The sequence below is a fragment of the Pongo pygmaeus genome, chromosome 2, assembly GCF_028885625.2.
Source record: "Pongo pygmaeus isolate AG05252 chromosome 2, NHGRI_mPonPyg2-v2.0_pri, whole genome shotgun sequence".
In the NCBI taxonomy this organism is placed as follows: domain Eukaryota; kingdom Metazoa; phylum Chordata; class Mammalia; order Primates; family Hominidae; genus Pongo; species Pongo pygmaeus.
In genome coordinates this window covers 145,085,079-145,107,275 of record NC_085930.1, presented here as the reverse complement: position 1 = coordinate 145,107,275, position 22,197 = coordinate 145,085,079, and the positions used below count along the sequence as shown (strand labels likewise).

The window sequence follows — 22,197 nt, the reverse complement described above, 5'->3', positions numbered from 1 at the left end:
GAGCATAATGAGCCATCCCCCGCAGTAGACTGCCCATACAGATTACCTGGAGGGTGAGCATCCCCCAGTGTTCCTTCCAAGCAGTGATACTAATTTGTATTATCTATTCTGGCTTTGACATAATTCAGTGAGACAAACAAATTTGTGTTAAACCCAGATACACACTGATAAACTGGCCCCAAAATGCCTCTTCTAAACTAAAAACATTTTTCTTATTTATTATGTGTGACACAAATTCTTCCCAAACTTTTCTCAGACCTTTCAAGGAAGAGCTTATTATGCTATATTTGCCTCTAGCTGTAATTATTATTTATTTTATTTGCACATGGTCTTTCACTCCATGATATCCTTAGTAAGAAAGTGGCCCTAGACCAGGTGTGGTGGCTCATGCCTGTAATCCCAGCACTTTGGGAGGCTGAGGTAGGTGGATCACCTGAGGTCTGGAGTTCGAGACCAGCCTGGCCAACATGGCGAAACCCCGTCTCTACTAAAAATACAAAAATTAGCCAGGTTTGGTGGCGGGCACTTGTAATCCCATCTGCTTGGGAAGCTGAGGCAGGAGGATCACTTAAACCCTGGAGGCAGAGATTGCAGTGAGCTGAGATCTCACCGCTTCACTCCACCCTGGGCAACAGAGCGAGACTTCATCTCAAAAGAAAGAAAGATGGTCCTGTTGTTAAGTTGACAGGGCCCTCTGCTCACTAGGTGAAACTGTCCACTGTATTTTGAATTCCCTTCACTTTTGTGATCACAGGAATATGAACATATGCTCTGTTGCCCAGTTTGGAGTGCAGTGATGTGATTCTCAGCTCACTGCAACCTCTGCCTTCCCAGCTTAAGCAATCCTCCGACCTCAGCCTCCCAAGTAGTTGGGACTACAGGCGTGTACCACCATGCCTAATTTTTTTTTTGTATTTTCAGTAAAGATGGGGTTTCACCATGTTGCCTAAGCTGGTCTCAAACTCCTGGGCTCAAGCAGTCCTCCCACCGTGCTGAGATTACAGGCGTGAGCCACCACTCCCCGGCTTACACATTCTGTTTCTAACTAACCTTAATATTTTCCCTGATAAAAATCAATTTCCCTCTAATGTCTACTGCCTTATCAACACTTGAGTAAAGGGCCTCAGGTTAGTATTCAATGGTAGGTTCCATTCATTTTCCTTACCTTGTTTGTAGCTAGAGTAAGGTAGAGCTTCTCCTTCCTATTCCAACTCATTTTCTGTATATCACCCCATGTTCCATAAGGTTATTTCCAAGGAGAAGGGAGGCAAAGAATATAAATTAAGGGCCGGGCGCGGTGGCTCAGGCCTGTAATCCCAGCACTTTGGGAGGCCAAGATGGGCGGATCATGAGGTCAGGAGATTGAGACCATCCTGGCTAACACGGTGAAACCCCATTTCTACTAAAAATACAAAAAATTAGCCAGGCCTGGTGGCGGACGCCTGTAGTCCCAGCTACTCTGGAGGCTGAGGCAGGAGAATGGTGTGAACCCGGGAGGCGGAGCTTGCAGTAAGCCAAGATTGCGCCACTGCCCTTCAGCCTGGGCGACAGTGTAAGACTCCATCTCAAAAATAAAAAATATGTATATATATAAATCAAGAAGAGACAAGATGGTCTGCTTTGATATTGTTAACTTTCTCTCATGTTAATAAGATGTGTAAGTCAGTAAATAATAATTACTAAAACTTTCAGTCATGAAGGTGGTCTAGGTGCATTTTACTTGTTAAAATATATACTATTAGGTGTTTCATTGTGGTTTAAATTCTGTTTACATTGGATTTTTTGAACTTCCGGTCAAAAGGTTGGTTTGGCTTGGCTTGGGTTTGGTTGGTTGGTTGGTTTTAGCTAGAAAAGTAACTTACCACATGGGAACATTTTTGAAAGTCAACCACAGTTTTACTGATTGAATCTAGGTAGGCAGAGTCTGAGCAATTAGGCATAATAGTTGCAGAACTGTATCTACATAATGACTTAATTTTTTAAATACATTTTATCTCTATGCATGTTGTACCACGTGCAAACCACATATAAGCTCTGGCATGGAGTGGCATCTAAATTAATTTTCTGTGCTAGTATTTTGCTGTATTTTATGATAACAAAATGCTACCAGTAACTTTTTTTAAAAGTAATTTTTTAGATAGGTGGAATGTGGTAGAATTCCAGTGGAGAAGGCTGTGGTTAGCAGTTGGAGATGTAGGACTAAATTTTGGGAAAGTAGACACACTGTGACAGAGTACCAACATCAGTTTAAATCACAGTGGCCTTAAGACTGTCTTACAGTGTTTTTATGGGGGGGGGGGGTGTGTGTGTGTGTGTGTGTGTGTGTGTGTGTGTCGGGGGGTGTTTTACAGCAAAATCAAGTTGCTGAATAAATTTTTAGTATAATGTGAGGATCTGGTTCTTGTCAACAGCTCTGCCACCAGGTAACAAGACCATAACCAAATCATGTAACTTCTGGATATCAGCTTCTTAAACTGTAAAATGAGAAACTTTATTTTTTTTATGTTTTTTTCTTTGTGTATGTATGTGTGTCTGGGTCTTGCTCTATTGTCCAGGCTGTAGTGCAGTGGCAGATCTCGGCTCACTGCAACCTCTGCCTCCCAGGTTCAAGCGATTCTTGTGTGTCAGCCTCTATAGTAGCTGGGATTACAGGCACTCACCTGGCTAATTTTTGTATTTTTAGTAGAGATGGGTTTCCCCATGTTGGCCAGGCTGGTCTCGAACTACTGACCTCAAGTAATCCACCTGCCTTGGCCTCCCAAAGTGCTGGGATTACAGGCATGCGCCACCACACCTGGCTGAGAAACTTTAACTAGATAATCTTCTTTTGTCATTTCTAGTGCTAACATTCTGTAATCCAGTTGATGAATGAAGTAGCTATAAATAATAAGATTCTTAAAAGCAGGAATTATTAATTCATTAATTTAAAAATATTTATTGACTATATGAGTCAAATATTATGCTAAGTGCTGAGCGTATAGTGTTATACTAGATGAGCTCACTGCCAATATGGAGCTTACATTCTCCTGAAGAAGGCAGACCAAAATTGAGTAAATATTCAAAATAATTTCAAGAGTTAATAAGTAGCTTTGGTGGATAATTATAGGGGATCTATCTTTAGATTGAATCCTGATGGAAGACCTTCCTGAGCAGGCCACCTGTGAGCCAAGAAACTAAACGATAAGGCAGCCAGGCGTTGTGGCTCATGCCTTTAATCCTAGCACTTTGGGGAGCCAAGGCGGGCAGATCACTTGTGGTTAGGAGTTCAAGATCAGCCTGGCCAGCATGGTAAAACCGCGTTTCTACTAAAAATCCAAAAAATTAGCCGAGTGTGGTGGCACGCGCCTTGTCATCCCAGCTACTCGGGAGACTGAGGCAGGAGAATCACAGGAACCCGGCAGGCAAGATCATGCCACTGCACTCCAGTCTGGGCAACAGAGCGAGACTCCATCTCAAAAAAAAAAAAAAAAAAAAAGAAAAGAAACTAAACGATAAGGGACCAGATATGGAAATTGTCATAAAAGAGCTATTTAGATAGAGGAAATAACAATTTCAAAGTATCTGAAACATGAATGATGTTATGTTCTAGGAGATGCAATAGCTGGAACATAATGAGCCAATGATACAAGATGTAATAGAAGCAGAAGTCAGATGATATAGAGCATTTTAGTTTATAAGTGAATGTATCTCATCCTAAATGTAATAAGGTGCTTTTGAAGATTTTAAACAGGGGAGTAATGTGATCCAATGCATATTTTAAGAAAAATCCCTTTCATAAACATTGTTTGGAAAAATACATAATCATTGCAGTGGTCTCTATGAGGAATGATGGTAAAAATATAAAAGAGGGAGATGGCTTATAAAGAGGGAAAGAGCCCATGGCTGAGTTAAAGATTGTGGATAGGGGATGAAAGCAGGAAGAGCAAGAAAGAATGAGAGTTCTACCTAACTCTAAAAAGGATAAGAGATCATTATAACCTTTGCAAGCCCAGTAAAGAGGATGTTCAAGAGAGCCATAGTTAATAATATATATTGCAGAGGAGAAAAAAGACTACACAAATCATTTTGTGATGATTTAGGTCATTGGTGATTTTAAAGCATGATTCAATGATACTGTATATATTCAGTGATACTAAAAGGGAGAAGCCAGAGTTCAAGGTGATAAGACTAAAATCAATAGTGAGGAAATGGAGATGCTGTGTAGAAAGTTGTATAGTTATATGTTGTATTAGGAAGTTGAAATGATAGTTTGTACCATGAACAGCTACCCATTTGTTTCAATCAGTGTGGCTGTTTGGCTCTTGCCTGTGGCTTGTTTGCTTTCAATTTTATTATGTGGTTTTGCTGTCATATCCCAAAAGGAATTTCAATTAAATTTCAGCTGCTTTTGAGTTTACCTTATCTCCCCTTTCAGGGAAAGTTTCTAAGTGGATGGCTTCAAATGATAAAGTAACAAAATTGATGGAATTGAACATTGTGCAAGGTTGAGTTATGCTTCAACACTACTGTGGATTTTACTCCCACTATAATAGGAGAATGTTTCTGTTGTTGAAATAAGTTGTTCTGTCCTTCCTCACTTTCCATAAGACTGTGTTTTCTTCCTAAATAACAGACAATGCATTTAGTTCATGGGCAGCCTTGTACTTCCTTTAGCTCCAGCCAAATGTGAAAAATTATGAATTTCGGAAATCATAAAAATAGAACTTCAGTTATTGAGCAAAAAGCTTTTTTTGTATTACTAGGCATTGGATCATTCGGATACAGATGGACAAGCTGATGTTTCATTTGTTTTTCCTAAGATAAGCTAAAGTTCATGTGTTTTTTTAAAAGACAATTGTTAAAACACTGAATTAAGATGTACATACATATTTTTACAGGATAGTTTTGGTACAGAATAAAGAACAAGATGTATCTTTTTTGCCTTTTCTTTGATTTTGCTCCAAGTTAGTTTAAAATAATCAATGTAAACTTTTAAACCTTTATAAATCAATTGAATTCTTAAATTTATACCCAGTTCTGTGTCTATAATACCTACATCTACTGGGCTTCAATATAAAGAAGTATACAGAGGGAAGGAGAAAGAAAGAACTAAAGTATTCGAATTATCAAAATCTGAGTTTAAGGCTGGGCACAGGGGCTCACGCCTGTAATCTAGCACTTTGGGAGGCCGATGTGGGTGGATCACCTGAGGTCAGGAGTTCGAGACCAGCCAGGCCAACATGGTGAAACCCTGTCTCTACCAAAAATACAAAAATTAGCTGGGCATGGTGGTACACGCCTATAATCCCAGGTACTCAGGAGGCTGAGGCAGGAGAATCACTTGAACCTAGGAGGCAGAGGTTGCAGTGAGCCGAGATCATGCCACTGCACTCCAGCCTGGGTGACAGAGTGAGACTCCACCTCCAAAAAAACCAAAAATGTCTGAGTTTAAAAATATATAAGAATGAGGCCAGGCGTGGTGGCTCATGCTTGGAATCTCAGCACTTTGAGAGGCTGAGGCCGGTGGATCACTTGAGGTCAGGAGTTTGAGACCAGCCTGGCCATCATGGTGAAACCCCAACTCTCCTAAAAATACAAAAATTAGCTGGGTGTGGTGGCACACCTGTAATCCCAGCTACTTAGGAGGCTGAAGCAGGAGAAGCCTTTGAACCTGGGAGGCGGAGGTTGCAGTGAGCTGAGATCACGCCATTGCCTTCTGGCCTGGGCGATGGAGCAAGACTATCTCAAAAAAAAAACAGGCCCGGTGCAGTGGCTCACACCTGTAATCCCCGTGCTTTGGTAGGTCAAGACGGGTGGATCACGAGGTCAGGGTTTCAAGACCAGCATGGCCAAGATGGTGAAACCCCGTCTCTACTAAAACTACAAAAATCAGCCAGGAGCGGTGGCAGCCACCTGTAATCCCAGCTACTTGGGAGGCTGAGGCAGGAGAATCACTGGAACCTGGGCGGCAGAGGTTGCAGTGAGCCAAGATCGCCTCACTGCATTCCAGCCTGTGCAACAGAGTGAAATGCCATCTCAAAAAAAAAAAAAAAAAAAGAATTCAGGAAAGCATAGAATCTATGTGAAGGAAACCATAGTTTTAATTAAATGACTTAAGATCTCAAAAGTGAAAAGCTATATTGTATTTCTAGCTGAAAATGTCTTTTTTTTTTTTTATGGTACTAGTCGTAATTCCAGTGGGTTTGAGAGAGTTCTGGGAGGTATGGTGAATACGAACTAAGCAAAATGATTTTAAAGTTTATGTAGAATTTTAAGCTTATGCTGAAAAGACAGTATAGCATAGTGCTTAAGAGAACTGACTCTGGGGTCAAACTACCTGAGTTCATATATTTGAATGCTCTACTACTAGCTTAAGTGCATTTTTCTGTGGCTCATTCTCCCTGTCTGTGAAGTGAGGATATTAGTTCCTATCTCTTAGAAATGTTTTGTGGATAAAACAAGTTATTACATATAAGCCACTTAGATAGTGCTTTAGATATAGAAAATTCTTAATAAATGAATTGCTGTTAGCATTATAGAAATTAAACAAAATTTTAGAAAAAGGGCTAGATAAGGGAAACTTGCTTATATATTCAAGTTGGTTGAATTAAGTTACATATTAAGTTATAACAAATTATGCCATAAGTCTAGTATAATCAAAGCAGTAAAGCATTGTCATAGAAATATACAAATAGATTAGTGAAACTAAAGAATCCAAAAATACCTGAACCATGTTTAAAAATGACATTTAAATTAAAAAGGGAAATCTGGTTTAACAGTGGTGGAGACAACTGGCTATTTGGTGGGAATAAACAGGCCCACTTACTATCATCAGAAATAAATGCCAAATAGGTTAAAAATACAAAAGTGAGCAAGCAAGAGAGACAGAAAAAGTGAAAGGAAGGAAGAGCATAAGAGCAAGCAAGCACACGAGACAGCAAAAGTTGAAATAAATTAGAAGAAAATGAAGAACATATTAGTGTAATCTCCAGGACAGAGAGATCCTTGAAGGCAATACAAGAAACCTGGAAGCCATAAAACAAAAGGAGACAGACGTGACTTTTAAAAAATTAACAATTTCTGTCTGAAAAAAGATACCATGAAGAGTCTGATAACAAATGACAAACTGGAAGAAAATACTTGCATCATTCAAAAGATAAAAAGTACTACCCCTACCATACAAGAGTTCTCAGATCGATAAGAAAGGTGAATAGTAGCACAAAAACAGATGAAGAATAAACATAGACAAATCTTAGGGAAAAATAGAAAATATATTCCACTTAACTAATTAGTAGATAGGAAGGAGCAAAATAATAACCAAATACCCCTTTTCAGCCATTGGACTGGCAAAAATTAAAATGGTTTATAACATCTAGTGCTCACAGGGATATAAGGAACCAAACATTCATAACATTGCAGTTGGGGGTATAAATTATAATAATCTTATGATTTCTCAATATCAAGATCTTGCCATTTGAATCCATTATTTCTTCTTTGGAGAATTTATTGTACAGAAATGTATCAGTTACATAAATATATATCTATTAATGATGTTTATTGAAGCATTGTTCACTGTCAAAAATCAGGAAATTATTTGAATGACCATAAGTAGAAGGCTGACTAAATTATGGTACATACATTAGATAGTAATTTATTAAGATAATTATTATGCGTGTGTATTGACTTGAAAAATATTAAGTCTGTTAAGTTTTTAAAAACATATGGCATAGTCTTTTTCATTAAAAAAGAAAAATTCTATTAGGAGTTTTGAAATTATGTAGAAGGAAACACTGTGAAATTTTAGAATTGCCTAACTCAGAAAGGTAGCATTAGAAGAGACCAGAGTTTATCCTCTTATTCTTTACTTTGTATCTCTTTCCTATTTGACTTATGACAGCAAGCACATGATTACTTTAAAAAAAAAAAAAAAGAAATAGCAAAGTACAGAGCTTAACTTTAGTCTTTAAAATAAGCAGTAATAGAATGTTTTCAGTTTTTTTATAATGTGTTCATTTTTAATACGTGATTATTGTAAAACTGTCTACTCATGCTCATGTATTTTGTTTTACCCTAGCAATGTCTGATCGTCAAGAGAGTGCTCTTATAGAGCTAATGGTTTGTACAATTCGTCAAGCTGCTGAGGCACATCCTCCAGTGGGAAGGGGTACCGGCAAGAGAGTAAGTTACATTAGTGAGGAATCTCCTAAAAGGTTTTTAATGGCAATTAACTGTCTTAAATATTTGGAAATTTTAGTGATATTTGTATCCCTAAAAACATGGTATTTTTATAAATGATGGACTATGGGGCTTCATCTTTATATCCTATATGCTATACTCAGGTTCCAAAAATAGATTCTTTCCTTCATGTTCCCATAGCACCTGTACCTGCTTCTGTTATTGTACTTATATATTTTTTATATGTGTATATTTTAAGGATTTTTATGTCTATTAAAAATACATAAAGGCTCTGGAAGCAAAATGCCTAGTTTGCAGGTTCTATTTAGCAGTTATAAAATCTTTAGATAGATGAATGATTTTTGTATGTCTTGGTTTGCTTATCTGTAATATGGGACTAATAATACAGGTATTTATATTAAAGATGAGTTGAGATAATCATAGATGGAGAGACTCCTGGCTCTGTTGGTTTGAAGAGGCAGACAGATCTTTCTGCAAAAAGCAAGTATAAAACTGGAATGTATTGTCAAAAACATTACATCAGGGCTCTGGAAATTCACCAAAGATTTAAAAAAAAAAAAAAAAACACACATTGGGAAATATTTTTTCTTGAAAAATTGATAGAGCTTCAGGTAAAAGCAGAAGTCTGTGGCCTTCTTGCCAATACACATGTACCCACATGCTTGGTCTATAAGATCTGTAGTTTGTTACCAGAGTGGCACTGGGTGCAAAAACCAGAAGTTTTGTTGTCAGAGAGAATGGATTAAACATGGACAAGTAATAAAAGCCCACAGCTTTTGTTAATTACAAGTAGAGAACTTGGTAGACACCAACAGGAAAAACCTACAGCTTTGATAATCTGGGGTTGTGATAAGAGTACTAAGTAACTGTAAAATCTTAGAAATGAGAAAGCTATGAAAAGATTAGCTATGCTCTCCATACATCCCTGGCAGACTAGGAAACCTTAGCGACATTGATGGAAAGTAAAAGTCAAGCAAAATCTAAGAACTGGTTGAACTTTGAACATGCTCCCTAACCAACAACAGATCGTTTCTCAGAGGGGTGGAAGCCTGATTGAAGCCACAAATATTACAGTATTTGAACACAACCTCTGCCCAAATGATTGGTTGATTCCTAATTTATTCAAACACAATGAGGACTCGTAGGAAGACAGGCTAAAAAACAAAAGTAAGAATAAAAATTCTGAGCAGAGAGAGCAGAAGTAACACACTATGGGGGAAACAGATTATTCAGTTTACATTAAAGATTCCCTTTAAAAAATTGGAAACTTTTATAATTACAAAAAATTAAAATCTGTAGTTAAAAATTGAAATCTGCCAGGCGCAGTGGCTCATGCCTGTAATCCCAGCACTTACGAGGCCAAGGTGGGGGATTACTTGAAGTCAGGAGTTCGAGACCAGCCTGGCCAACATAGTGAAACCCCGTCTATACTAAAAATACAAAAATGAGCTGGGCAGGATGGCATGCGCCTGTAGTTCCAGCTACTCGGGAGGCTGAAGCAGGAGAATCACTTGAACCCAGAGGCAGAGGTTGCAGGGAGCCGAGATCATGCCACTGCCCTCCAGCCTGGGTGACAGAGCAAGACTCTGTCCCCCCAAAAAAAAACAAAAATTAAAATCCTTAGTTACTGTATTATCCAAAAATGTCTACTTTCAAGAAAAACTACAACCATGCAAAGAAACAGTAAAATGTGACCATACTCAGGAAAAAAAGCAGACAATAGAAATGGCTTCTCAGTAGGCCTATATGTTGGATTTAGCAGGCAAAGACTTCGGAGGCATTTTAGTAAGTATAGTCAAAGAATTACAGGAAAATATGAAAACAAAAAGTAGAGAATCTCAATAATGAAAACCCAAATGGAATTTCTGGTGAGAAGTACAATGCAGAAATTTAAAATTAACTGAATAAGTTAATTAGCAGATTTAAGATGATGAAAGAAACAATGGAAAAACATGAAGATTAATAGAAATTATCCATTCTGAAGAACAGAGAAGAAAAAAGATTGAAGAAATACTATCAGAGCCTCAGAAATGTGTGGAATACCATCATGTGCACTGAAATATTTATAATAGGAATCCCAGAAGGAAAGGAGAGAGGGATAGAGGCAGAAAAAATATTTGAAGAAATAATCACTGAAAACCTCCCAAATTTGATGAGAGACAATTTACAGATTCAAGAAGCTTAACAAAATCCAAATAAAATAAACACAAAAGTTCCACATATACACACAACATAGTCACATTGTTAAAAGACAAAGACAAAAAATCTTGAAAGCAACAAGAGATAAACAACTAATGTAGAGGGCAGTAGCAATAGTATTAAACAGTTAGCTTATCAGAAACAGTGAAGCCCAGAAGACAGTGGAATGACATATTCAGTGAAAGTCAACAAAATGGCCAACCAAGAATTATAAATTTAATAAGATTATCTTTCAAAGATGAAGGTGTAAAAAACCATTACCAGAGAAACAAAAAGGAAAAATTTGGAGAATGTGTTGCTAGATCTCCCATACCAGAAATGCTAAAAGAAGTCCTTCAGCCGGGCACAGTGGCTCACGCCTGTAATCCCAGCACTTTGGGAGGCCAAGGCTGGTGGATCACAAGGTCAGGAGTTCGACTCCAGCCTGGCCAACATGGTGAAACCCTATCTCTACTAAAAATACAAAAATTAGCCAGGCATGGTGGTACATGCTTGTAGTCCCAGCTACTTGGAAGGCTGAGGGAGGAGAATCTCTTGAACCCGGGAGGCTGAGGTTGTGGTGAGCCAAGATCGTGCCACTGCACTCCAGCCTGGGCAATAGAGTGAGACTGTGACTCAAAAAAAAAAGAAAAGTCCTTCAACCCATAAGGAATATCATAAAGTGATAAATCCACAAGAAGCAATGAAAAAAGAAAAAAGAAGGAATGGGCTGGGTGCAGTGGCTCACACCTGCAGTCCTGTCACTTTGGGAGGCCAAGGCAGGTGGATTACCTAAGGTCAGGAGTTCAAGACCAGCCTGGCCAACGTGGCGAAACCCCATCTCTACTAAAATTACAAAAACTAGCTGGGCATGGTGGCACATGTCTGTAATCCCAGCTACTCGAGAGGCTGAGGCAGGAGAATTGCTTGAACCCAGAAGGCAGAAGTTCCAGTGAGCCGAGATCACACCACTGCACTCTAGCCTGGGTGACAGAGTAAGACTCCGTCTCCAAAAAAAAAAAAAGGAAGAGTGTAAATCTGAAATGGTAAGTATGTGAGTGGATATAAAAGGTAAAAGGCTGTGTGTATATATGTGTGTGTGTATGTGTCTATGTCTGTTTCCTTCTCTTAATTTCCTTGAAAGAACATGAAATTATTTAAATCAAGCTTGTCCAACCTGTGGCCTGCAGGCTGCATGTGGCCCAGGACGGCTTTGAATGCAGCCCAACACAAATTTGTAAACTTAAAACACTATGAGATATTTTCGCTTTTTTTTTTTTTTTTTTTTTTTTAAGCTCTTCAGCTATCGTTAGTGGTAGTATATTTTATGTGTGGCTCCAGACAATTGTTCTTCCATTGTGGCCCAGGGAAGCCAAAAAATTGGATACCCCTGATTTAAATCGATAATTATAGCACTATAGTGTTGAGATTATAACATAAATATATGTGACAAGAGTAACATAAAAGGGAAAAAGATGTGAAACTATATTGGAGCAAAATTGCTATGTTTTATTATAATTAATTCAATATCAACCTGAAGTCAGTTATAAGTAAAAAATGTATATTATAATCCCTACAGTAATCATTCATATTTAAAAATAAAAAACAGAGGAATTATAGTGGTCCTCAATTGTTAGAGACATATGCTGAAATATTTAAGGGTGAAATTATATACCGTTTACCCTTGAACAATGCAGGGGTTAGTGGCACTGACCTGCACAGTCAAAAATCCATCTGTGCTCACTTCGGCAGCAGATATACTGAATTTGGATCAATGCAGAGAAGATGAGCATGGCCCCTGTGCAAGGATGACATGCAAATTTATGAAACATTTTTATGAATCTTAAAATTTAAAAAATTCACATGTAACTTTTGATTCCCCCAGAACTTAACTGCTATAGCCTACCAATAGCCTAAATGATCAGAAGCCTTAAAGCTGTTAACACAAACAGTGGATTAACACATTTCGTATGTAATATGTATTATACACCATATTCTTGCAATAAAGTAAGCTAGAAGAGAAAAAAGTTTTTAAGAAAATCAGAAGGAAGAGAAAATATATTTACTATTTATTAACTGGTTCAATATAAAAGTCTTCATCCTTGACATGTTGACATTGAGTACACTGAGGAGGAGGAAGAGGGTTTTTGTCTTGCTGTCTCCAGCGGCAAAGGCAGAAGAGATGGAGGAGATGGAAGGAGAGGCAGGTGCACTCACTGTAACTTTACATAAATACATTGTAATTTCTGTCTTTTTGCTTTTTCATTCTGTGTGATACCAATCCTCCTTCCACTATTTGCTTTAATTTCAGTGCCCACGTAATACAAGGGTCTGTGTCACCAAAGAAGCAAAAGCAGTCTAAATAATTGGAACTCTTCTGCCAAATTATCTAATGTTGATTTAGGCACCCCTTCTTCAGCATTTTCTTCCTCATCATCTGGTACCAGTTCAGAAGCATTCATCTCCATCAAGTCATCATCTATTAGTTCCTCTGGTGTAGTCTTTTTTGTTTTTGGGACAGAGTTTCGCTCTTGTCATCCAGGCTGGAGTGCAGTGGCGTGATCTGGGCTTACTGCAACCTCCGCCTCCCAGGTTCAAGCGATTCTCCTGCCTCAGACTCCCAAGTACCAGGGATTACATGCGCCCGCCACCAGGGCCAGCTAGTTTTTGTATTTTTAGTAGACACAGGGTTTCGCCATGTTGGCCAGGCTGGTCTCAAACTCCTGACTTCAGGTCATCCACCCGTTTCGGCCTCCCAAAGTGCTGGAATTACAGGTGTGAGCCACCTCTCCCAGCCTTTTTTTTTGAGACAGAGTCTCACTCTGTTCCAGGCTGGAGTGCAGTGATGCTATCTGGGCTTACTGCAACCTCTGCCTCATGGGTTCAAGTAATTCTCCTGTCTCAGCCTCCCGAGTGGCTGGGTTTTACAGGCCTGTACCACCACGCCCAGCTAGTTTTCTGTATTTTTAGTAGATACAGGGTTTCACCATGTTGGCTAGGCTGGTCTCGATCTCCTGACCTCAGGTGATTCTCCCACCTTGGCATCCCACAGTGCGGGGATTACAGACATGAGCCATCATTCCCGGCTGGTGTCTATTTGCTCTCTAATTTCTCTAAGATCTATATGTTGAAGTATTTCATTCCCCACATTTTATACTATAACCACAATCTCTTTGATGATTTTCTTGATTGGTTCTGTCATAAGTTCTGTGAAATCATACATAACATCTGGACACAGTTTTCTCCAACAGGTATTTATTTTGGGGGGCTTGATGGCTTTAGAACAACAATGGCATTTTCAGTGGTGTAATTCTTCCAGACTTTCATCATATTCTATCAGGGTTCTCTTCAATAGTATTGACAGCTCTTTCCATTGAGTACTATGTTTAATGACCTTTAAGGGTTCTATGGACCCCTGATCTGTAGGCTGATTTATAGATACTGTGTTTAGGAGCAAGTAGACCATTTTGATGACTGTGGTGTTGAACTTACTGGGTTCTGGTTGGTCAGGGGCATTGTCCGTTATCAGAAGAACTTTAAAAGGCAATCCCTTACTGGCAAGGTACTTCCTGGCTTCAGGGACTTTAAAGTGTCAGTGGAAACCAATCCAGAAAAGGGGTTCTTGTTGTCCAGGCCTTCTTGTTACACATTACTGGCAAAAAAGACTGGCAGCTGATGTTTATCTTTTCCCTTCAAGGCTTTTGAGAGTTAGCAGCTTTACAGATAAGGGCAGTCCTGATCATAAACCGAGCTTCATTTGCGCAAATGAGTAGATTAGTGTATTTCTTCTTGCTTTAAAGTGGTCCTCACTTCTCTTCCTTACTAATAAGTGTCCTTTGTGGCGTTTTTTTTTTTTCCAGAATAGGGCACTTTGATCTGCATTAAAAACCTGTGCAGGCAGATATCCTTTTCTTTAGTGATTTTCTTAATGGTGTCTTGGAGAGTGGTCAGCTGCCTCTTGGTCAGCAGAAACAGTTTTTCCTGTTCTCTTGACATTTTTAAAGTGAAACCTCTTTCTAAAGTTATCAAACTATCCTTTGCTGGCTTTAAATTCTCAGCTTTGTAACCTTCACATTCCTTTGGCTTTAAGTTGTTATTATATGACTTCACTTTTTTTAAATCATATGAGTATAGGTGTGCCTTTTTTATAGCAATTCTGCACCCATATATAAGCTGTACTTCTAATGTGAAATAAAAAGGTATTTTACAAAACATAGTGGGTTTTGCACCTGCTAGTATAGCAGTAATGACTTTAAGAATTTTTTTTTTTTTAACAATGGTCCTTATACCGGATTCATTTATCTTGAAATGGTGGGCAACTGTAGCTGCAGACATATCAAGCAATTTAATTTTTTTCTTTAAATTTTTTCTTGTAATAACTTTTCTCTGCTTCTTGGGAACACTTCCAGCATCACTAGTAGCACATATGGGTCCCATGATGTTATTCAAGGCTTATGGTATTGCACTAAACATGATAAGTGAGAACCGCAAGATCACTTTTGACTATGATACACAATTCACTGGAGAGACCAACTGTTCATGCAAAGATGATTAGTGTCATGGGGCTTTTTTAGTGAATACTTGGCAATACTTGAGCTCACTGCAATAGCAACAGTAGATGTGTACAATATTATTGTAGTAGAATGTGTGCTATAGTTAATTCTGTACAGTTATGATTAATACTATATCTTTTTTTTCTTTTTTTCTTTTTTTTTGAGTTGGAGTCTCGCCCTGTTGCCCAGGCAGGAGTGCAGTGGTGTGATCTCAGCTCACTTCAACGTCTGCCTCCCGGGTTCAAGCGATTCTCCTGCCTCAGCTTCCTGAGCAGCTGGGATTACATGCGCGTGCCACCACATCCCACTAATTTTTTTTTTTTTTTTTTTTTTAAGAGACGAGTCTCGCTCTGTCTCCCAGTCTGGAGTGTGGTGGCGCGATCTCGGCTCACTGCAAGCTCCGCCTCCTGGGTTCATGCCATTCTCCTGCCTCAGCCTCCCAAGTAGCTGGGACTACGGGCGCCACACCCGGCTAATTTTTGTATTTTTAGTAGAGGCAGCGTTTCACCGTGTTAGCCAGGATGGTCTCGATGTCCTGACCTCATGATCCACCCACCTCGGCCTTCCAAAGTGCTGGGATTACAGGCGTGAGCCACCGTGCTCAGCCTGTATTTTTTAGTAGAGATGGGGTTTCATTATGTTGGTCAAACTGCTCTTGAACTCCTGATGTCCAGTGATCTGTCTGTCTCAGCCTCCCAAAGTGCTGGGATTACAGGCGTGAGCCACCATTCCTAGCCATAATACTATATCTTTATTCACATTGCTGTCATGTGCGAATGGTGCTATGTACAATCTGTAAGTGTGTGTGTGAGTTTTGATAAATTTTAAGTTCTTACAGTAGATTCATATATATTTTATAGTAGTGAATGTTAAATATCTACATATATTTTATACATCATGATGAATCTAAATTTGCTTTCGTTTTCCAATATTTCTAGGCTACATGGCTTGTCTGCAAGTTTTTTTGTTTGTTTTTTGGTTTGTTTTTTTTTTGAGACGGAGTCTCTCTGTTGCCCAGGCTGGAGTGCAGTGGCGCGATCTCGGCTCACTGCAGGCTCCGCCCCCTGGGGTTCACGCCATTCTCCTGCCTCAGCCTCCAGAGTAGCTGGGACTACAGGCGTCCACCACCTTGCCTGGCTAATTTTTTTTTATATTTTTAGTAGAGACAGGGTTTCACCGTGTTAGCCAGGATGGTCTTGATCTCCTGACCTCGTGATCTGCCCGCCTCGGCCTCCCAAAGTGCTGGGATTACAGGCGTGAGCCACCGCGCCCGGCCGCAAGTTTTTTTTTAATTGTTGCAAATCTCCAAAAAATTTTCCAATATGTTTATTGAAAAAAATCTGCATATAAATGAACCATGTAGTTCCAAACTATGTTGTTCGAGGGACAAATGTACAAGGATTTCCCCTAAAATGCCATAGAAAAAAAAACTGGGAGAATTAATGAAACAAGAATGACAGTGCTAATGGTTATTGTTCTGCTTTTGAGTGTTTCTGAAATTTCCTTAAGTCTTTAAAGTATATGCTACCCCAACTTTGACTAGTGATAAGCCCCTTCATACTAATTTCTTGTCCTTTTCACATATCTTATTTTTTAATTACTTTCTGGCTTTCTTGGGAAACAAGATGCCCCAGGTTCACTTTCTACCTTTTCTACCTTTACTCCTTCACTTTCTACCTTTACATTCCTAGATACATGTAGTTCCCTTAATTGCTTTGTGCAGAGCTAAACACAGTAGTTGGTAGATCATTCAAAAGTGATTATTTTATATGCTTAAAAGATTGAACAACAAGACCGGGCGTGGTGGATCACTTGAGGTCAGGAGTTTGAGACCAGCCTTGTCAACAGTTATTCTGTTGCAGTGTAACAAATTACACCAAAGTTAAAGATGTGTGAAATAATAAGCCTTTATTATCTCATACAGTTTCTGTAAGTCAGAAATTTGGGAAGAGCTTAACTGTTCTTTTGGCTTAGGGTTTTCCATAGGGTTGCAGTCAAGATGTTAGCCTGGGCTTTAGCATCTGAAGACTTGACTTGGAATTGCAGAATCCACTTCCACAATGGCTTACAAGTTAGTGCTGACCACTGGTAGATCTTAGTGCTTCACTATGTGGGTTGCTCTATAGGACTGTTTTGAATGTTTTCATGACATGGCTGCTGACTTTTCCTAGAGTGAATCATCCAAAAGAATAAGGCAGACACTGCCACATCTTTTGTAACATAACCTCAAAAATCACAGTATCATTTTCAAAATATCTATTGGTTACACAAGTCAGCTTTATACATTGTGGGAAGAGGCTGTTGTATAAGGGCATGAATACAAGGAAGGTACGGATCATTGAGATTTACTTGAATTTTAGATTCCACACTACCCTAGCACAAAAATCAGCCATTTCTCCAACGAGCCATGGTTCCTTTTAATACAGAGTAGTATTTAAAGATTAAAATACTAGCACTTAGTTAAGAGGATGTACTTACTGTTAATTGCTTATGATTTCTGCTAGGTGCTTTTAGTAGACAGAGCTAATAAATGTGTGTATATATATATATGTATGTGTGTGTATATATATACACACACACATACATACATACATACATACACACACGTACACGTATTTAAATCATACATTCATATTGGTATTTGACCTAAATTTAGCCTAATAGAATTTTTACCTCTTTGAGTTTATGAATTTTTTTCCCAAACTTATTTTTTTGAAATAGGTAAAACATTTACATAGTTAAAAAGTCAAAACCATGTGAAAAGATATAGTCAGAGAAATCTTATTTATATACCTTTCTCTACACCTCATTCTTATTAGTAACCATTTTTGTTTCTGGTTTATTCTTCAGGTGTTTCATTTTGCACAAATAGGTAAAGGCATGTACACATACAGATATATATATTCATATTTCCTATTCCACCCACTCACCCCCCAATCTTTTACCAAAGATACTATACTTTATATACTATTCTATACCTTTCTTTTTTTAGCAGTGTATCCTGGAAATCAGTCCATATCTTTATTTGGAGGTCTTCATTTTCTTCTGGCTGTATAGTGTCTATTAGATGGATGCACTACTGAAAGTTCACCTACGCACAGTCTTTTGGACTGTTGCTAGTCTTTTGCTACTAGAAATAATAATTATCTGGGCACGGTGGCTCACGCCTGTAATCCCAACACTTTGGGAGGCCAGGGCGGGCAGATAACGAGGTCGGGAGATCGAGACCATCCTGGCCAACGTGATGAAACCCCGTCTCTACTAAAAATACAAAAATTAGCTGGGTGTGGTGGTGCGTGCCTGTAATCCCAGCTACTCAGAAGGCTGAGGCAGGAGAATCTCTTGAACCAGGGAGTCAGAGGTTGCAGTGAGCCGAGATTGCACCATTGTACTCCAGCCTGGAGACAGAGCAAGACTCCATCAAAAAAGAAATAATGAATAATCTTATGCGTATCTCATTACTTGTACCAGGTGTGTTGGTGAGATAGAATTGGTATTGCTAGGTCAAAGGAAAAATATGTATACAATTTTGTTAGATATTGGCAAATTCCTTCTTCATAGGTATCATGCCATTTTTGTTATCCCCTCAGAGGTATTTTGAGGACTAGATGAGTTCGTGTATGTAGAGTGCCTAACAAAATGACCACTCAGGCTGTGCGCAGTGGCTCACGCCTGTAATCCCAGCACTTTGGGAGGCCGAGGTGGGCGGATCACTTGCGGTCAGGAGTTGGACCAGCCTGGCCAATATGGTGAAAACCCGTCTCTACCAAAAATACAAAACTTAGTCCGACTTAGTGGTACGCACCTGCAGTCCCAGCTACTTGGGAGGCTGAGGCAGGAGAATCGCTCAAACCCAGGAAGCAAAGTGGAGGTTGCAGTGAGCCGATATCACGCCATTGCACTCCAGCCTGTGTGTCACAATGAGACTTCGTCTCAAAAAAAAAAAAAAAAAAAAAAGATTGTTCCATCAAAAATAGCCATTTCCCTAAAATCGGTATCCTTAGATGTTTCATACATTGTCAAATGAATTTTAAGACTTTTCAATGTCTTGAATACATTCCTAGACGTACATGTAGTTCCCTTAATTGCTTTGTGCAGAGCTAAACACAGTAGTTGGTAGATCATTCAAAAGTGATTATTTTATATGCTTAAAATATTGAACAGCAAGACCGGGCGTGGTGGATCACTTGAGGTCAGGAGTTTGAGACCAGCCTCGTCAACATGGTGAAACCCCATCTCTACAAAAATACAAAAATTAGCCAGGCATGGTAGGACATACCCATAGTCCCAGCTACTCAGGAGGCTGATGCAGGAGAATCACTAGAACCCAGTAGGCAGAGGTTGCAGGGAGCCGAGGTCGTGCCACTGCACTCCAGCCTGGGCGACAGAGCAAGACTCTGTCTCAAAAATAAAAATTAAAAAAAAAAAAAAAGACTGAACAATTAAATAGGCAGTGCTATTTGTTCTTGCACATATTCTTAAACATTGAGGTTCACATTTATAAAGTGGCAATTTATATTGGAATGTTTCTGTTCTGTAAAACCATTCGACATTATGATGGCAAATCTCTTCAAGATAATAAAATGCAGAATACTTAGGGGAAATGATTATGTTAAACTGAGCTTACATTTTAATATTTTTATTTTTGGAATCACCTGTGGTTTCACAAGTTGGATACAGGCTAAAGTGATGAACATTATCAGCTTAAATTTGTTCCATGAGCACAAACTATACTCTTTTTTGTTGATAGCTGTTTAACAGATTTATGAGTTTAGTTACAAGGAGACTCAAATGTAAATGAATCCAGAGATATTATTAGTGTATGCTTTAAAAATAAGTGAGAATGTATTAGCTTCTGTTGGTATTTAAAAGGCATTACTTTAAAAAGTGTGTGTATATTTAACATAGGAAGATCACTGTTAACACACTGAGATTAAAACCCTAGAAAAATTGGGTATTGATTGGTTTCAGTATTTTAATAATGGTAACTATGGTTTTATTAATATGTGTATATTTTTATTTGACATAAATAGTAATTCGCCCAAACTTTAGCTGTTTGATAAGGTAGTAGTGCGTGTTATGTAAAAATTTGCATAAACTTTCTTGTATTTATTTCAGTCATTAAGCTTCTCTTAAAATTTGTGGTTACATTATTTGCCAGTGCTTCATCAATATATGTAACAGTTTGGATTTATAATTTAGCACAACACTCTTCTTCTTTTCCGATTTTGTTTCTAGGTGCTAACTGCCAAAGAAAGGAAAACTCAAATTGATGATAGAAACAAATTGACTGAACATTTTATTATTACACTTCCTATGTTACTGTCAAAGGTACAGTTTCATTTACAGTTTTGTTATGTCACTGAGTTTGCTTTCATTGTACTATTAAAGTAGTTACTGTCTTTTTCTTTGCTTCTCCTTCTAGTATTCTGCAGATGCAGAGAAGGTAGCAAACTTGCTACAAATCCCACAGTATTTTGATTTAGAAATCTACAGCACAGGTAGAATGGAAAAGGTAATGATATTATGAAATTGAAATTCAGCTGTTATAGTTTTATTAACTGAATTATTTTCATGTACTCTTATAGACTTATTTGTTATTTGACAGATGCTAATTTTTTATTTTTTATTGTTAACCTAAATATTACAGTTTTCTTTTTTTATCTCCTCAGCATCTGGATGCTTTATTAAAACAGATTAAGTTTGTTGTGGAGAAACATGTAGAATCAGATGTTCTAGAAGCCTGCAGTAAAACCTATAGCATCTTATGCAGTGAAGAATATACCATCCAGAACAGAGTTGACATAGCTCGAAGCCAGCTGATTGATGAGTTTGTAGATCGATTCAATCATTCTGTGGAAGACCTATTGCAAGAGGTCTGTTCTAAAGTTAATGTGTACATATAATAATATTGACTAAGAATTACTTAAGATAGCTGAGTGTGTAAATCATTTTCATTTTAAAATGAAATTGAGTAGAATTGTCTGCCCCTTCCAAAACTTAGCAACCTTATTGCAATTGTGTATTCTATAAAGATCAGCCTTGGTTATGCCTTATTTTTATTCTAAAAATGTCATAAAAACTAGAATTTCTTTTCTCTTTCAAGAATTTTTTTTTTTTTTTGAAACAGAGTCTTGCTTTGTCACCCAGGCTAGAGTGCAGTGGCACTATCTCAGTTCGTTGCTCACCGCAACCTCCGCCTCCCAGGTTCAAGTGATTCTCCTGCCTCAGCCTCTTGAGTAGCTGGGATTACAGGCACCTGTCACCACGCTTGGCTAAATTTTTTATTTTTAGTAGAAACGGGTTTTCACCATCTTGGCCAGGCTGGTGTTGAACTCCTGATCTCAAGTGATCCGCCCACCTCAGCCTCCCAAAGTGCTGGGATTACAGGCATGAGCCACCGCACCTGGCAAAAAAGTCTCTTTAAAGTCTAATTTTTCCTAACTCATTTTCTATTTCTGGGACCTAATTTACATTTTAATATTGCTGAATTATTGTGATATGCTAATGAATAGAGCATACAAATTAAGTCTGCTTTTAAGGATGCCTGCTTATCAATGGTATGCCCAAGATATCAGCAAGCATCTCCAATTGCTTATTTTCTAATTATTTCTGTGACTTCTTCCTCTGTCCCTCTCTCTCATCAATCTATATAAGGCAGTCTGGAATTTCCATAGTTCTCTATGCTCTGATCACCATGTAACTGATTTATAAAAGACTCTTTCCTACTATTGAAACTTACCAGTTTTTTTCAACCGTTATTTATGATTTTCCTTGTGATTTTCAAGCTACAAAAGTGACTGACAATCAATAAAATATTGGAAATCATTGAAAATCTTTCAAGTACATTTTTCACTTGGAAATTTTAAAGGGTTTTATCTATAGTATTAATCAGAAAACTTTTCAAAGTCGTGTTTATCACAACATTATTTAAAATGCAGAAATTATTTCTAGGTCGTTAGAGTTATAGGTGTTTTTGCCTTTTTGCTTATTTGTATTATGGATCTATAATGAATATATACTATTAATATAATTTAGAAGAATTTTTATTTAGGCAATAAGTAGTAATATACTATAATGTGAGTAAAGTTGTGGTAATGATGTGATGTTTCCTTTTTTTATAGGGAGAAGAAGCTGATGATGATGATATTTACAATGTTCTTTCTACATTAAAGCGGTTAACTTCTTTTCACAAGTACGTTATTTTATTTAAAGTAAAGGCAACAAGGTGGCTCATGCCTGTAACCCCAACACTTTGAGAGGCCGAGGTGGGCAGATTGCTTGAGGCCAG

The 22,197-nt window shown here is 38.2% G+C and overlaps 1 protein-coding gene and 1 non-coding gene across 12 annotated transcripts in view; both read left to right on the top strand.

The window, feature by feature from the left end:
- STAG1 (STAG1 cohesin complex component) overlaps window positions 1–22,197 on the top strand; it is a 406,778-nt gene that overhangs the window by 298,444 nt on the left and 86,137 nt on the right. For all 11 annotated transcript variants that reach the window (XM_054482540.2, XM_063662185.1, XM_063662190.1 and 8 more), the window contains 5 exons: window positions 8,054–8,157; window positions 20,145–20,237; window positions 20,332–20,421; window positions 20,579–20,782; window positions 22,031–22,101. In XM_054482540.2, the coding sequence (XP_054338515.1) occupies window positions 8,054–8,157; window positions 20,145–20,237; window positions 20,332–20,421; window positions 20,579–20,782; window positions 22,031–22,101 (562 nt within the window). The remainder of the gene's footprint in view (window positions 1–8,053; window positions 8,158–20,144; window positions 20,238–20,331; window positions 20,422–20,578; window positions 20,783–22,030; window positions 22,102–22,197) is intronic.
- On the top strand, window positions 12,090–12,191 carry LOC129034333 (U6 spliceosomal RNA). Its single transcript, XR_008501836.1, has one exon. It is a non-coding gene; the product is annotated as a U6 spliceosomal RNA (small nuclear RNA).